Source organism: Xylaria bambusicola, assembly GCF_022495145.1.
Source record: "Xylaria bambusicola strain CBS 139988 unplaced genomic scaffold F5B22scaffold_30, whole genome shotgun sequence".
In the NCBI taxonomy this organism is placed as follows: Eukaryota; Fungi; Ascomycota; class Sordariomycetes; order Xylariales; family Xylariaceae; genus Xylaria; species Xylaria bambusicola.
The window spans coordinates 250,432-266,798 of record NW_025953583.1 but is presented as its reverse complement, the minus strand read 5'-3'; the positions used below and the strand labels follow the sequence as shown (position 1 = coordinate 266,798).

Here is a 16,367-nt window from a genome sequence, read left to right as displayed (position 1 = left end):
GTTGTACTTTAAGGGTCTCCTCTCATATGTAGACTCAGAGGAAAACCCAATGTACCTTGGCTACGATCATAAGGAAGCCGATCTCGCCACTGTATATTGACCCTGTTGCGATTTGCTAGGCATGACTGAGACTCGGCACTACGGCAATACTAGACCATCTCTTCCACCTATTAGACCATTCTACGTAATTGGCCCTCTCAAGACCTCGCTGTAGGGACGATGCTGGTAGTATTGTGGTGGTTTAGTACGGGCAGATACGGGACCCTGTCGGCGTACCACTGGTACCTGTACCACCACACCTCTCGCCAGCTCATGATTGATAGCAATAGCTTTGGCTCCCCATGGCGTAATAAGTCTGAGATCTCTCGATGTGCTTGGCTGCCTAGCTAGGGATATGGGCGTCTCGGTGGCAATATCGGTGAACAGGACACAACGTGTACTGAAGCAGGTTTGTTACCCCAACAGCTGATTATACGCCTCGGATGTCGTCATCTGTGGCCAGACTATATTGGAATCGCTATGAGATGACCTAAGACCGTCTGCTCCTCGTGGGGCTCACCGACTTTTGCCTAGTAGGGCGTAATAGAGAGGCTGTATCTCACGCTTCGAGCAAGGTGAGAGTATGCGCTCACCTAATCACAGATACCTAGCTTCACAGCCGCACCTAGTTGACGGCCGCTCATCATGTTTGCAGCGCCTCGGCCGATAGCCTACACTCTATTGCCATAAGACAACCCGAGACACACGTCGATCTCCATTCTAACGCGTCTTAGTATTGTGCAAGATGTAAAACCTGGGATCTGCTAGGGCTTGTGTTTGAAGCCGAGAACAACCTCTCCGAGCGCCCTCCAAATTATACACAATGCACCTTGACCAAAAGTTGCTGCAGGGGCCCGGCTAGTCCCCAACCAGAAAACAAACATGATGGTGCATGATACGGTAGGTATATGACAAGTCATTCAACTTTCTATGATGAACCCAACTCTACCCTCCCTCCTTGGAGGGGTTCTCTTATATATACACAGGTAGCCCTACCACTTTCACTCACATATGGCGGGGTGTTGCATTCTGAAGGTTTTTTTCTCTCTTTCCACCCAACCTTGGCTACCTCGCACATGAAAACTGTCTGCAAATGCGGACGTTGGAGGCAATACTGATAGGTTCGACGCGCAAGGATGAAGTGCCAGCGCAACATTATACTCGTGCAACGGATATGCAGACCAGCTGCAGTGGTGAGTCGCAAAAGGAGGGGCAGCGAAGGATGATGGAGGGGTAAAGAGGGGCTGGGCTAGCTTACATTGCCTACCTCGCCTACCTATGTACTTTAAGGTAGTTCAAGTCGGTCCCCTATCGTCAATCAGCATAGGGTAGGTAGGCATTATTAAGCAGTTTGGCAGGAAGGCTATACTATGACTTTATACCAATAATCTATGAGCCAAGTCCTTCTTTGCAATAGAAGACGTCTCATATATGTATCGTATTCTTCAACATCATTGCCTCATCGTATAATTAGCAAAAGTGCAAATTGAATCTTATACAGCTTTGCAACAAGAACATAACATCGCATCGAGTATCGTGTGTATGAGTAATCATACCTACCTACCTAACTATGCAACTGTAGACCTACCCCGACGAGTATAGGGCTCCTAAGTGAAGCCCATTGAATTAAAAGACAAGAATCGGACCAATTCCTTTCAGCTTTTGCTATCCCAGCCTATTTTGCCAAGGTTTGGGAAGACCCCGCGGTTCCTTCATATGCTTTCGGCTCGAACATACCTAGGTAATAGGCAGCAGATATACTTGCTAAGCATAACATTCATATCTAATCAAGTTTGGGTGATAAGAGCTAGGGACTTGGAGCAGAGTATGAGTGAAAGATAGCCAAACTGGGTAACCTTTTTCCACTATTATCACCAAACATGCCCGTAAATTGACTCGTTGTGGTGATATGGACGCACTTTCAAGAACATACCTAAGATCCCGTCAGGCTCTTTCTCTCACTGCAATGGGGGGCCACTAAAATCAATACTTATATCGGGGCGCTTATGCTATCGTCCTTGGATCAAGGAGCTTGACGCGATCATCCTTGTGGCGATAACCTTAAATTTTAAGCCTCTGCTCTTATCGATAACGGGATAACCAGAAAATCTCACGACGCGTGAGAGCAATGGTGGGGGACGCTCATAGCGATCAGTCATAGCCAGCTTGGGGATTTTTTTCCACTCACCAACAACAGTTGCCACCATTCGGCAAGCTCGTTGCCAAGATGCCGTTCATAGATGATGGGTTCGAGGCTCTCACCAAGCCTTTCTATAATGGCAAGAAGCTGACAGATCCCATCTCTGCCGTTGAGGACAAGAATCAGCTGCTTCCAGCCTTCTTGAAGGTGAAAGGTGCGTAAATAGCCTCTATGCTGGGAGATATGTATGTGTCCAGCTAACAGTGTTGTCGTATCTAGGTCTTGTGAAACAGTACGTTACTGCGCCTTTCTAAGACTCGATATCTTTTCCTTCTTTCATTTACTAACCTGTCTTTAGACATATCGACTCGTACAACTACTTCGTCGACCATGAAATCAAAGAAATCGTGAAAGCCAACCGAATAGTGAAAAGTGATGTTGACAGCAGTTTCTGGGTTGAATTTCTTGACATAAGGGTTGAGAGTCCAGAGAGTGTCGGTCAGAATGCCACGAACCCCAAAGTGACTCCGCAAGAATGCCGCTTAAGAGATGCGACATACTCTGCGCGCATTCTTGTTGATGTCGCATATACTCGAGAGAGGCAAAAGATCATCCGTCGCAATGTCGAGCTTGCTCGCATGCCTGTGATGCTGCGGAGTAACAAGTGTCACCTCTATGGGGCAAATAACGCCAAGATGGAAATCATGAACGAGTGTCCACTAGATCCTGGTGGATATTTCATCGTACGAGGAACGGAAAAGGTCATTCTCATCCAAGAACAACTCAGCAAGAACCGTGTCATCATAGAAACCGATGATAAGAATAATATCATCACGGCATCCGTCACTAGTTCCACACACGAAAGAAAGTCTAAGACCTATGTTACTCTGAAGAAAGAGCGGATCAATCTCCAGCACAACGTTTTATCCGAGCCCATACCAATTGTTATTATCCTTAAAGCCCTCGGCGGCCTCACAGACTTCGAAATCATGCAGCTGGTCTGTGGCTCGGACGCTAGGTATCAGGACGATTTTGAGATCAACTTTTCTGAGGCGGTGGTGGCCGAGGTTTTCACACAGCAACAAGCACTAGAATATATAGGTGCGAGAGTGAAAATGGGAATGAAAGGAAGGCCAGCTAGAGGTGGCCCCCTCCAGCCACGCCGTAGTCTCATCGAAGAGGGTCTTGATGCTTTAGCCAACATTGTCATCGCGCATATTCCAGTCGAGGGCTTGGATTTCCACCCTAAGGCTATTTATGTTGCCATGATGACACGTCGAGTCTTAATGGTTCGTCACAACCCCAAACTGGTGGATGATAGAGATTTTGTGGGAAACAAACGTTTTGAACTTGCAGGCCAGCTTCTCTCACTACTCTTCGAAGATCTGTTCAAGAACTTCTTGAGCTCACTCAAATTTGACATTGAGAACACACTTAGGAAACAGCATCGCGCTGTTGCAGCAGACCCTCTCTTGAAGATAGGATCTCAGGGCAAGCATATCACAGATGGGTTAAATCGTGCAATACAGACAGGAAACTGGACTGTTCAACGATTTAGAATGAACCGAGCCGGTGTTACCCATGTGTTGAGCAGACTCAGTTACATAGCCGCACTAGGAATGATGACTCGTATAAGCAGTCAATTTGAGAAGACTCGCAAAGTCAGTGGACCCCGTGCTCTCCAGCCGTCACAATGGGGTATGCTCTGTCCATCTGATACTCCCGAAGGCGAGGCATGTGGCCTAGTGAAGAATCTGGCATTAATGACACATATCACTACCGATGCCGATGAAACTCCTATCAAGCGATGGGCTTTTACTCTGGATCCCCCAGCAGAGCCTCTACGAAACTTTTCTGGTGCAGAGATGCACAAGAAAGGTACATTCGTCGTCCACATCAACGGAACGCCTTTTGCTCTTACCCGATTTCCGAAGAAATTCGCCGCTAACTTCCGCACTATGAGACGACGTGGCTGGATATCTCCATTCGTCAGCATTAACGTCAACGAGAATCTATCAGCTGTACATATTGCCACGGACGAAGGCCGAATTTGTCGACCATACATTATTGTGAAGAACGGAAAGCCCAGAATAAAAGAGAGTCAGCTGAGGATGTTACAAGCTGAGAAAATCACCTTCGATGACTTTTTACGGAACGGTGTCGTTGAGTATCTCGATGCAAATGAAGAAAACGATACTCTCATTGCTGGCACTGAGAAAGATATCACCAAAGCGACTACCCATCTTGAGATTGAGCCCTTCACATTGCTCGGGGCTGTTGCCGGCCTTATCCCCTTCCCGCACCATAACCAATCCCCCCGAAATACATATCAGTGTGCTATGGGTAAACAAGCGATTGGAGCTATTGCCTATAATCAATTCAACCGTATCGACACACTGCTTCTAACTATGGTATACCCTCAACGACCGATGGTTATTAGTAAGACAATAGAACTTATTCACTACGACAAACTCCCTGCAGGTCAGAACGCTACCGTTGTCGTCATGTCCTACTCTGGGTACGATATTGAAGACGCCCTCGTACTTAATAAGGCGTCTTTGGACCGTGGTTTTGGACGCGCCCAAGTTTTCAAGAAATACTCTGCCGATCTCCAAAGATATGCCAATGGGACTCGAGAGCGCATTGGAGACAAAGATCCCGAACTTGATAAGAACAAGGCTTTGTCCAAAGATGGCCTCGCAGATGTTGGATGGATGGTAGAATCAGGCCAGGTCATGATCAAGAAAGAGAGCCCGCAAGACACCGTCACCTCAACTATAGGAATGGAACGCAGGGTAGAAGCATTCCGTGAAACACCCATCTCCTATAAGGCTGCAGATCCAGCCTATATCGACAAGGTCATGATTACCCAAACAGATAGGGAAACACAGCTTATCAAAGTCCAGACTCGGCAAACACGGCGACCTGAGATAGGTGACAAATTCTCATCCCGTCACGGACAGAAGGGTGTGGTTGGTATTATAGTAGACCAAGAAGACTTGCCCTTTTCAGATGCAGGAATAGTCCCTGATATTATCATGAACCCCCACGGTTTCCCCTCGCGAATGACAGTTGGAAAGCTGCTAGAATGCCTGACTGGAAAAGCATCCATTGTCAAGGGGCGAAGAGATTATGGTTATGGAGATGCCTTCCGCTCACATCCTCTCGAAGCAATGAGTGCCGAATTGGTTGACGCAGGCTTTTCTTGGGAAGGGAAAGATTACTTCACCTCAGGCATCACGGGCGAACCCTTACACGCGTACATCTTCAACGGCCCCATTTATTACCAGCGACTTAAGCACATGGTTCAAGACAAGATGCACTCGCGTTCGCGTGGACCTCGGGCTATCCTCACCCGCCAGCCCACAGAAGGAAGATCGCGAGACGGTGGATTGCGTCTGGGAGAAATGGAACGTGACTGTCTCGTCGCCTACGGCGCCTCACAGCTTCTCCTCGAACGTCTCATGACTAGCTCCGACGCCGTCACACTCGATGTGTGCCAGCGCTGCGGTCTGTTCGGATCTAAGGGCTACTGCAATACGTGTCGGTCTAGCCAGGAGGTTGCTAAGATGACGATGCCGTATGCTGCGAAGCTCCTGGTGCAGGAGTTGGTCAGTATGAATGTTGGTGTACGACTACAGTTGGAAGATGAGTTCCCTCACCCGAGGTGATAGCCTGGCATAACGGCTATATCGTCGTTTGTTGTCTTGTTTTTAGCATTAGGTGGCGTTCTCTGGAGTAGGCATCTTTCATAGCATATTGAGAGCGCGGAGTGGCTTGAATGTATTTAACGGCTCTTGCATTAAGGTGCGAGAGCAATTAAAAAAAAAACAGTTGGTTATAACACGATCGCAGTGTTATTATTTATCTCAATGGATTGAGATAATTACGTGGCTGTTGCGTCTTCTATGTGACATGTATAAGTACGATTCTTATGCACAGGCTTTCGGGTATCATCACCCTATGTATACAAGCATCCTAGCTATTCAGGAGGATATCCATGATCAAAAATCTGTCGCAATATCTCATCTACCCAGGTCTATTCCTATACCAGACCCTCAATATCTCCCATCGTCTCCCTTTACAAGTAAATGGCTTATACCTTGCCCCTCTTATTACCCTTCTTCTTCCTCTCGACACCCTTCAATCCACCCGCCACAACCTCGAACTCAACAGCGCCTTCGAGACCCGGCCCAGTGCCGGGGACATGCGGCGCGAAGACGATCTTCATCCATCTGCGCCAGGACTTGATATACGGGCCCACGCTCTCGTTTACATCATACTCGTCGTCGTACGTCGTTGTATTCTCGCCGCCATCTTGCTCACCGTCGCCGTCGACGACGACTTTCCGCCCGTACGCAGGACGTCGGAATAACGCGATCCGGGCCGCGATCTGCGTGGACCAGACGAGGCCCAGACTGGGCGTCTTCAGCGTCTCGTGATGGTGGGAATACGGGTCGTCGCCCCAGCCCGTGAACCATCTCTGCTGATGATCGAGGGCGAGCGCCGCGGGCGCAGTCGGCGCGGCGTCCTCGGGAGGCGGCTCCGGCATGCTGGAGCGGACTACTATGTCCGCCATACTGCTCGTCGGTTCCGCGTCGAGTGTAGAGGTTGGATGGGTGTTGATGTTACGGCTGCGCGAGGCGAGTGGGCTTTCCTGGGACATGGGGCCGAGATTACGGTGAGAGACGGAGGGTCTTGTGCTCCCGCTGCTCTTAACCGCGGGAGAAAACGACGACGCGAAGGGATTCGAGGAAGAAGAGAAGCGGTCTGCGACTTGGTTCGCCACGACGACGGCGAGATCGTGCTTCCGCGCGAGTTCGCGCAACAAGTGCCCGAGACGCACGAGTTCGGCGCTGCGCGCGGCCATGTTAGAGCCGCCGCTGCCGCGCTCGAATTCAGCCCGGTAGTTCGCTGCCACCGAGTCCAGCACGACCAGCCCGATGTTGCGCCGCGATACTTCCACGGGCACCTGGTAAGTGAGGATGTGGTCCTGCGACTCGAGGTCCGGCGTCACGGTGCTGATGACGCGGTCGAGGGAGGGCTTGGGAGCGTCTGCGTCCAAGGCGCGGAAGAACGGGTTTTGGGATAGGATTTGCGAGAGCCGCTTTGTCGAGAGCGCGGCTTCCGTGGATATGTATAGCGCTGGACGGCCTAGCCCGTGTGGAGGCGGGAGTTGCACGGATAAGAGCAGCGTGAGCAGGAATTGCGTCTTGCCTGCGCCGCTCTCGCCTGTGATCTCGGTGATGTACCCCGTTGGGACGCCGCCGCCTAAGGCTGCGTCTAGAGAGGCGTCGAGCGTGCTGATGGTGTGCCAGGGCCGTGCTAAGAGCTCTGTGCCGGATTGTCTTAGAGAGGCCCGCCCGATGCTTGCATGCTTCCCCGGTCGGGAATCATTTTGGTTCTGGTTCCGCTTTCCTTCGCTATTTTCATCATCCTTCTCCGCGGCACCTACGCCAAGATCGGCATGAAGCGCGGCCAGGATGGCATTGCACAGCCGCTTGACATCTAACAGCGGTAGCTGAGTGCGCTTCCCGATTTCAGTGAGCTCAAGAGTGAGAAGATCCGTCACGGTTAGCTGGTTCTTTTCGATGGTTGGCAGCAGACGCGCATATTGGGCGACGGGGAAGTCCGGCAGGACCTGGGACAGGTCGGTCATGAGTACTGCTTCATTTGTGAATTCGTCTTCCCGAGCCCAGGAGCACCTTGAAGTGGCCCTTTATGAGACTGATTCTAGTTGAAATAGAAAGGGGGTTTCCTTTATTCGTACTTCATCTCAATGTTGTCGAACCTGGTGTCGTTACATCTCATGATGAGAGGTTGCAAAGGCGACCGGTCACCTGTGAACATCTGTCCGGGGTTTCCCGTCAGCTGTGACATAATTATATATGCATAAGTGCATATATATAGCTGTCATTGGGGTTGTTTAAACAAACGGGGCTACCTGAAGTACGGGGCAGCCTGACCCGAACTCCAGGGACGGCGCCACACAAAAAGACCCCTAACCATCATCATACGAAGTAATCTGTGCTAATGTTTCACTCATCAGTCTTGCGACTCCCGTATTCACACTACAACTCAAGCTAAAGTTCAAGTTCATCTTGAATTTATTCTATGTTCAATTTCGATTTCAATCTTCATTTTGTGAGTGGAGCACTAAAAATAGCTGCCGGCAACTCCATCCGGCAATACCTACCTTACCTGCGTCCACGTACATAATATAGATTTTCGACACCACGCCACAGCCGTCTCATGCACCTGGATATCAGCTTCGTGATTCTGAGACCGGCAACATAACAACATCATGACCACCATTCAATAGTATAGGAATATTGCTGGGATGTTGCCTCCTTGTACAATCCCCGACCTACCCGAGCTGTGCTGGTGAGACGCGGTAACTGTCGCCATTCTGATTTCTAAACTAAAAGGTTCTGGCCTATGAACAAGATGATGATGATGCTGTTGGGTCTTTCGTCGTTGGTGTGCATCAATCGACAAATGACCATTCTGTATCTGTCACCGAAGCACCAGAGTCTTGGCCGAAAGAAACTGGCCACGCTCCCTTTGCTCTCCACTCGCTTTCCTGGAGATCCTGTCTTAAGTGGGAATCAACCAAGTCCAACTCTGCCCAAGTTATCCCGTCTTATTTTATTGTGTCTTAGTTCGCTAGCTACTGCCACAAAGGGCCTGAAGCTAATGTGCGCTAGTACTGGAGCCTTCTCAGCCGCACCATTGCACGAACATTGGTTATGATCAGGGCTACAATCAAGACTCTTTTGAAGAGTGCATTAAAAGAATTAAAAAATTATAGTATCGTACCTAACCTATTAGTAGGGAATTCTAGACTCACGTATGTGTGCATATCTGTATTAGTTGTGTATCACAGTGGTCTGGCTTCTTCCCTGGCTCATCCAGACCCCTCGACGCCAGAGCCTCACTCCAGTCGAGACCTTGAAGGTCTTGTGGCGACCCTGTCCTGGGTGGTGTCTTGGCATCTCGCTGAACTGTTCAGCTACTGCTAGCTGCATCAGTCGGCCAAAACACCTTCGTCTACCATTGGCTATCAATGGTCCGCGATGCATCGCGTGCAATCTCCTCTCCAGCTCCCCGGCTCGTGAAAAAGAACAGCCCAGGGCTTTTTGGTCACATTGTGGCTGCAAGCTGGAAGCATGTATCCAGGTCTGGAGCGCCAAGCACTAAGAGGCGACGAGAAGTATGCCTTGCCAGACTGGCCAAAATATCTCGCCGGAAAGCGTTTGGTCTGTCTCTTAAACATGCATGGCCCTCCGCGTCCCCTAAGCTTGGGAGATTTGCTCTTTCTTCTTCCTCTTGTGTCGACGCGTTCTGTGAGTGAGTGACTGTTCTTCCATCTCATCACCGGTGGGTCTATTCGGTCTGTAAGACAAGCATAGAGCCATAGGAAGAGTTGAATAGAGTCGACGATACCATGTCTAAGTTCCTCGCCGCTGCAACATTTGTTACCGCCGCACGGGCTTTGGCTTTCGATGGAAAGCCAGCCCGAGCAACGGAAGCCGTCGTCCCCGATGCGACCTTCCATCTTCCCGAGATCACAGAGGCACCAGCTATAAGGGAATTATTCAAGAGGCAATCGGGCGGTGACCAAACCGTTCTCATTGGGCCCGATAACACTTGCGGTTATGTTTCTGGAAGAGCAGGCAAGTCTATCTTATTTTTGTAATGCCTTCTCGTGCTAATTTCTCCTCCAGGTGCCCCAATCACCTGTAACAATGATTACACCTGTGCTTTCATAATTCAGGATAATTTTGGTCGTGCCGGCTGCTGCGATGGCGACAACTGCGGTCTCCGTGCCACTTGTTTAGATTATTCACAAGTATACTATAGTAGTGCTTGTGACAATGGATGTCTCCAAGACACATTTACACTGAAGTGGTACGTTTGGGAAAGGTCGAGTCTGAAGCCATTTACTTACGCTTTCACAGCACTCAGTCTGCCGCTCCTTTCTGTAATACTATTACGTTCTTTAGTGGTATTGAGGACTTCCTTTGTGACTCACTGAACATCTCTACGCCTCAACAGCTTTATACAACGTACAATGGAGAGACTGATGGCCGATCTTTCCAAGAGTTCACCCTAACGGCATCGGATTCCGCATCCGGTGACTCCGACTTCTCTGATTTCAACACCGCATCTGAAGACGGATCGTTCGTCATCTCATTTACTTCTTCGGAATCTCCCGTGAACTCCGGTGGATTTGGTGGAAACGGCGGCAGTGGGAATGGCGGCAGCGGTAACAACAACAACAATAACAACAATGGTAACTCTGGCACCGATCAACCAGTTGAAAAGAAGGAATCCACTCCCATTGGTCCTATCGTTGGTGGTGTTGTTGGCGGAGTCGGCGGCCTTGCGCTCATTGGCCTTGGCATCTTCTTCCTCGTTCGTCACAACAACAAGAAGAAGAAGGACGCACTCAATGCCGGACCGGGGATGCAGCAGACACCCCAAACCGGCGGTATGGCTCAACCGCCTCCGGGGCCCCCTGGCTATCCTCAGCAACCATACGGAGGTGCACCCTACGACCAGCAACCATACCAACAGCAGCCTACACCCCCACAGGGCTACTATCCACCATCGGAACAGAAGCCTGCTGGATTCGTTGGCGTATCGCCAACTGGTGTGCCCGACCGCCACGATACCACGAGTCCTGTCTCACAATTCTCCGATGCCAGACTTAGCGTACAGCCCCAGAGCCCAACATCAACACTCAACTCGAACTGGGGCCCGCAGCCCGGCAACCCAGGCACTCCGAACGTCCCGCCGACCGTCCACGAAGCTGGCGGAAACGTGGTCGGCGAGAGAGATTATAACTCAAATCACCGCGGCCAGTTCCACGAGATGCAGGGTTGATGTTAACGTTAACTACTACTATTCTTACTTCTAATCACAGAAATCAATAATAAAGAAAACACCACATTGAACTACATACGACTCTACATATCAGAAAGAAGAAGAAATGTGCGATAAAGAGATGTTTGAGGCACGAGGCCACACTTGGTTACGCATGAGTCGGATAGACTGTATACCTACTTACACTAGCATAGGCGGCCTGCAGGGGGGGCATCTCGTCATCTATCGGGTTGGGTGGGTAGTTGAAAGCATTGAATCCGGAGTTCGAGAAGCATTTTTCACTACCTAGGGATTGGCATCACAACCATCTAGGCTACTATTATTTTGGAATTTTGGAATATTCTGGGGGGTTACTTGTAATGAATCAGACGAGCGTGTAGGCTAATTGATTGTGCATTCGTTGCTGTCAGACCATCTTTGAGCCATGACATATGCATAAAACCTGGGTTGTTACTTCAGGGGACAATGTAGTGTCTGGAAGCTTCTTGTGGATAAACCTCATAATTCGTTGTCGACGCTTTCGATGATTGTCTTGAGGTGATCGTTCCTCATTGTGAAGGAATTTTTGCAGATAGCTTAGGATACTCGATTTACGCAACTAATTTGACTTCATAAACTCGAATAACGCCTATAGGCACTTTGCCGTTTTGATGTACCAGCTCATACGTGATTTCAGATGCGATATTCATGAAAACCGCGTTTGTTTTTGGTTAACCAGCGAAACGTTCGAAATCGAGCTTCAGGAGAAATATTGGAGTATTGGGGACGCATGAATTGACATCCACTTCCGTAAAACTTGAAATGGTAGGGGACTATTGCTCGCAACCTATCTACGATTAGAGCATATTTCGGAGCGTTCATTCATGACTGTCATGGCAATCATCCTACCCTCTAGGACTCTGCGCTGGATATTGCAAGGCCAAGAAGGAATTGACTGGTCAAGGACTCATGCTGCCTTAGTTGATCATTATATCGTAAATAGCATCAAGTTCCAAGCCCAGATCTCCGCCCTTGATGTATCCGCATCCAAGACTTTGAAGTGAGAATCACTCTCCTCATTAATTCTCGTTGCTTCATCATCAGCGAATTTGATTGTCGAGTAGTCAGACCGAATTGCAGTCTTTGTAACAGAGAAGAATTGGGGTTCTTGTTCTTCCAGCTGGGCACTATGTGCATGGAAGTGGCATTTGAGTTTCGATAACTCTTAGAGTTGAAGACTACTGCTGTAAGGCCAGCAGGCCCTCCTCTGATGATAGCTACATCGATGGAGTCCATGGTTTGAGAAGACGATCTAGGAGGAGCGGCGCGAAGAAAACCAAGCTTGCTTTTGAATTTGACTTGGAGTCAGTCTATCGATGGGCGTCCAAATAACAGTCATATTGGAGGGGGAAAGTTAGAAGAGAATGAACAGCGAAGTGGGGGACTGCTTTTGACTCAAACAACTAAAATGATACTAGAATGCTGTCTCAGATGAACAAGGACTCTGCATGTTTTGCCCCCCTTTCTGTCTTTCTTTCTTCGCTTCTTGAAATATAGCACAATAGTGAGTATGTATAAATAAAAAGGTATATGCATATGACTACAGATATGGATAACGGCGCCTGAACTCTTAATATGCTGCACCTGCAGGCCAACAGCATACTGAGACCCAACCGCTTTGGTCTTACGATATACGATTGGCAGCCTGCTGATCCTACCGCGATACAAGCCTTTCTGATTACCTCCCAACTGCATTATACTGTTCAGGACAAAGCCAAGTTACTCCAAGTTCAGTCATTCAATCAACGGGTGAATACTACGTTGTGTGTGGTATTGTTAGCTTCGCTCTATCGTCGCGACACTTTCTTTGTTGAACGTAGGTGAGGTTATATAACAATCGTTAGACCGCTCGAACGTCCAACAGCGTCGTTTTTGACGTTCGAGATTCTTCGCCATGCCGTATCTTCTTCAGGAGGTGAAAGATGAAGGGGACTTTGACGAGATGCTGGGTATGCTGCATACTGCGTTTGAGGAGCGTTACAATCCTCTGCACCATTGGTTCATGCCTGTTTACACGACAACTGAAGACACAATTCAAGCGACGAAGCAAAGGATTGTAAAACACTGGAGGCACGATGATAATCTTTTCTGGTTTAAAGTCACGGACACGGAGACGGGGAAGATCGTGGGGGTAGCGGAATGGGTGATACGTGAGAGGATCACCCATCCGGGAGAGCCGCAAAAGCCCATCGAAGCCCAATGGCATCCAGAAGGATCCGACGAGAGGATCTTTACAGGGAAACTGATGACCAGCCTCAGAGGCTTCACGAAGGAGAGGATGACACGACCACATGTTGGTGAGTCGGATGATTCAAGCGTAGGAAAGTAACCACCGTCCCTTTGCGGCAGCATCCAAGATTTCTAGCCATAGTCCATGTATCCATTCCATATATGTAGGCACCATTTATTCAAAAGAGTAATACACTCTCCAATAATCGGGCCGTAGAAGCGACTAGTGACTGTAACCGCCAGAGCATTGACAGAACAACCAACAAGCATAAGATACAATGCAACGTGGTTGAGGCAGGCTGAGAGATCTTTCTTCCCCTCACGGGACAAATGGCTTTCCACCCCGGAATCTAGCGGTAAAAGGACATGTGAGTTTTCCTCTCACCTTAGACTCGAAACCAGGCAATTTCTTTAAAGAGCAGACTTCTGTATGCCCTGCCACCATCTCTGCAACTTGAGAGGTTCATGGACCTTCCCGCAGTATTCCTGGGCATATTTTATATCGAAATTTGCGATATAAAACTATATCCGCCTCCCCCTTTTCACCTCATATCTTCTAATCTTTAGCTTACCATTGACCAGCACCCGCAAGTTCTACCCAACTATCAGACCTGCAGATCAATATGTATTTGCGCATTCTTCCCGTCTCACTCCTTTTCTTCAGCCGAATCGTCTCGGCCTTGCCTGTAGTATCTGTAATAGGGGACGCTGATGTTGTCAGTGACCAACAGGTAGAAGCGAATCCAGACGGGTAAGGAGATTCTGTCGAGACCCGGGGCACGAGCCTCCCAGCTGAATATCATCTTAAAATATTCATGGTCTGGTGTGGCAGTATTTATATAACGGTCAACTTGGGAAAGAATGATCAATGATAAATTGATATTTTGTTTTCTTTTCCCGCCCAGAGGTGTACATGTTTTGCCATACTTACCGAACTGTACACCCCTATTCCGCCCATCGAGAGTAACCTAGTGCGATATACACTGATATAAGGACGATAATAATATGCAAGCGCAGACAAGCACGGCGTCCTAGTTTGACGATACTTCTTTAGCCCGGATCGGTAGGCGATCAGCTGACGATCCAGGCCAACAATCTTGCATAGGTCGAGGAAGCGCTTCAAACTCGAAACGCGAGGATATGACGGCTAATATGTATCGCATAGCTGTTTCTCGAGTCAACGCTAGGTACGAGACCAGGCACCTCCTCTTCCATCGGACGAAGCCAAAAAGGGGTTCGGATTGAGCATGAACTTACCATAATAAGTCCAATTAGTAGGTACCTAGACACATCCTTGGCCCACTGGCGAAGGGCCACAGCACGTCTTCCTTGGCCTGCCGTTTACTTCCACCCCACCGCCTCTTTTCAGCCATCTTTCAGGAACGAATTCATCAACCCTGTCCCATTTCGGAGATAACTTGAGGGTCAAAGGGTGTCGGACTGCTAATCATATCGATATTTGCCTCTTTGAGTTCGTCTCGAATTGATTGCTGAACGTGGGGGTTCTGTGCCAGGTACCAGAAGCTGTATGCAGGAACAAGACCTGTGGAGTGTCAGAGGGAGAACTATACAAAGTCTGAAAGAGGGAAGGGGATTCTTGGCTCATTTACGTACCTAGAACCTCTCGTGATGCAGCTGTGTTTTAGTGTCAGCAAGTTGATAGTATGGTAGCAACAGGAGAAGAGAAAACCTCACATATATGATCGAGCATTTCGCTTCGGACCTCTTTGCGCTTGGACTCGGCAGATAAATGTTCTGAATCCTTTTCCACAGCAATTTTGGGAGTTTCATAAACCGTAGGCTCATCTTCTGGGGGTAGTGATTGTTGTACCATAACATTCCACTCACGGTTTGATCGGTCCGCTTTCATTTCCATCTCTATAAGTCATTTCTGTAGAAAGTCTTTAGATCTTCTGTAGCTTTCGTGCAATAAGCAGACCCCAACTTTTGAAAGAACATTAAACAGCCAAGGCATCTCTTGAGTGAAGAAGCTTTCATGGCAGCTATGGTTCTCGTAGTGTTCATGCCACTCAGTAATTTGATGTCGTTCAGTGGTGATATAACGTGTACCATTAGAAAAGTCGAACAGGAAAGAGCTCAAGTAATTAGCGCACAGGTAGGATCTCAGGTCGAGCGCGTCAACGCCGGCATGATCTTTCACATCGTCGTATAGTCGGCGAACGAGGTGCTCGTAGAGTACCTTTCTAGTGACTGCGTACATATGCTGTGATCGTAGAAGAGAACTCTTAGAATAGAGGTGTGCCGTTCTTCACCTTCGGATTCAGTGATCGCGACTTGTGACACTAGTGAGTGCATTTGAACTCCTGTGGTGAAATGTTGAGCCCCAAAGTTGACAAAGTTAACGCCTGAAAATAGTACAAGAGTCTAACATACCCGAAATAGTCGAAAAAGGAATACCACGACTCTGGCTTTCCAAAGCCAGCGTCGTACACCTTCCGGACCGGACTACCCACAAGCTAGGTGCTCTCTTCGAATCCCTTATGCCCTCAGCTCCTAAGCTTATCATTGCCTATGACACACGATTCAGCGAAATTATGTAGGCGCCCAGAGTTAACCCCCTGGGCATAATAGAGAATCATGGTGCGTTTACAGGTTTTGTTGGCGCCAATGCAAGCTCCATATGGGCAGCCGCAACATCTGGAGCTACTGCTATAGGCATTTACCTTCTTGCTTGCTTATTGGCATGTTCTTTCAACAACCCTCCATAGGCCACTTCTATATGGGCTGAGCCCGTTACCGAACGTTACCCAGATCGCTGCATCAAATGCTGCAAACCAAGAGATATCCCGACAGGATCTACGTCATTGGGACGCGGCCGACTCGGCCAAGGTCAAAGAATATACTCAACTGAGGCTAATTCTGTAAAATATTAATTTGCTAGTTACTCTTTCTAATTAGTTGTCACGGAACGAGAATAGGAGTGCAGTACTAAACCGCTACCGGTACGCTATCAAAAGATAGAAGACGTTATTAGGTCGAGACCCCTGTGCCGCTACACTCATTATACCTA

General features: G+C 48.7%; 5 protein-coding genes across 5 annotated transcripts; 3 read left to right on the top strand and 2 right to left on the bottom strand.

The window, feature by feature from the left end:
• The first annotated feature begins 2,000 nt into the window (after positions 1-2,000).
• On the top strand, positions 2,001-6,063 carry F5B22DRAFT_275169 (RNA polymerase Rpb2). Its single transcript, XM_047970244.1, has 3 exons — positions 2,001-2,393; positions 2,459-2,471; positions 2,538-6,063. The coding sequence occupies exons 1-3, from the start codon at positions 2,267-2,269 to the stop codon at positions 5,848-5,850; spliced, it is 3,453 nt and encodes a 1,150-aa protein (XP_047829448.1). The 5' UTR covers positions 2,001-2,266; the 3' UTR covers positions 5,851-6,063.
• F5B22DRAFT_612492 (DNA repair protein RAD57) lies at positions 6,029-8,221 on the bottom strand. The gene has a single exon (XM_047975346.1). The coding sequence runs from the start codon at positions 7,836-7,838 to the stop codon at positions 6,276-6,278; it is 1,563 nt and encodes a 520-aa protein (XP_047829447.1). The 5' UTR covers positions 7,839-8,221; the 3' UTR covers positions 6,029-6,275.
• Positions 8,222-9,414: 1,193 nt separating this feature from the next.
• On the top strand, positions 9,415-11,560 carry F5B22DRAFT_275767 (uncharacterized protein). Its single transcript, XM_047970247.1, has 3 exons — positions 9,415-9,855; positions 9,907-10,090; positions 10,141-11,560. Exons 1-3 carry the CDS (start codon positions 9,627-9,629, stop codon positions 11,066-11,068), a joined length of 1,341 nt encoding a protein of 446 aa, XP_047829446.1. The 5' UTR covers positions 9,415-9,626; the 3' UTR covers positions 11,069-11,560.
• A 1,441-nt stretch (positions 11,561-13,001) lies between these two features.
• Positions 13,002-13,436, top strand: F5B22DRAFT_647969 (uncharacterized protein; the record flags this gene model as incomplete). Its single annotated transcript, XM_047978960.1, has 1 exon — positions 13,002-13,436. The coding sequence occupies one exon, from the start codon at positions 13,002-13,004 to the stop codon at positions 13,434-13,436; it is 435 nt and encodes a 144-aa protein (XP_047829445.1).
• A 1,291-nt stretch (positions 13,437-14,727) lies between these two features.
• On the bottom strand, positions 14,728-15,212 carry F5B22DRAFT_647968 (uncharacterized protein; the record flags this gene model as incomplete). The annotated part of the gene is made up of 3 exons (XM_047978959.1): positions 14,728-14,879; positions 14,951-14,971; positions 15,032-15,212. The coding sequence occupies 3 exons, from the start codon at positions 15,210-15,212 to the stop codon at positions 14,728-14,730; spliced, it is 354 nt and encodes a 117-aa protein (XP_047829444.1).
• Positions 15,213-16,367: the final 1,155 nt, after the last annotated feature.

Coding starts and splice junctions, on each gene's coding strand:
- F5B22DRAFT_612492 (XM_047975346.1), bottom strand. CDS start 7,838: ATGACCGACCTGTCCCAGGTCCTGCCGGACTTCCCCGTCGCCCAATAT.
- F5B22DRAFT_275169 (XM_047970244.1), top strand. CDS start 2,267: ATGCCGTTCATAGATGATGGGTTCGAGGCTCTCACCAAGCCTTTCTAT.
- F5B22DRAFT_275767 (XM_047970247.1), top strand. CDS start 9,627: ATGTCTAAGTTCCTCGCCGCTGCAACATTTGTTACCGCCGCACGGGCT. Junction 9,856..9,906: donor TTATGTTTCTGGAAGAGCAG/GCAAGTCTATCT, acceptor TTTCTCCTCCAG/GTGCCCCAATCACCTGTAAC. Junction 10,091..10,140: donor GACACATTTACACTGAAGTG/GTACGTTTGGGA, acceptor ACGCTTTCACAG/CACTCAGTCTGCCGCTCCTT.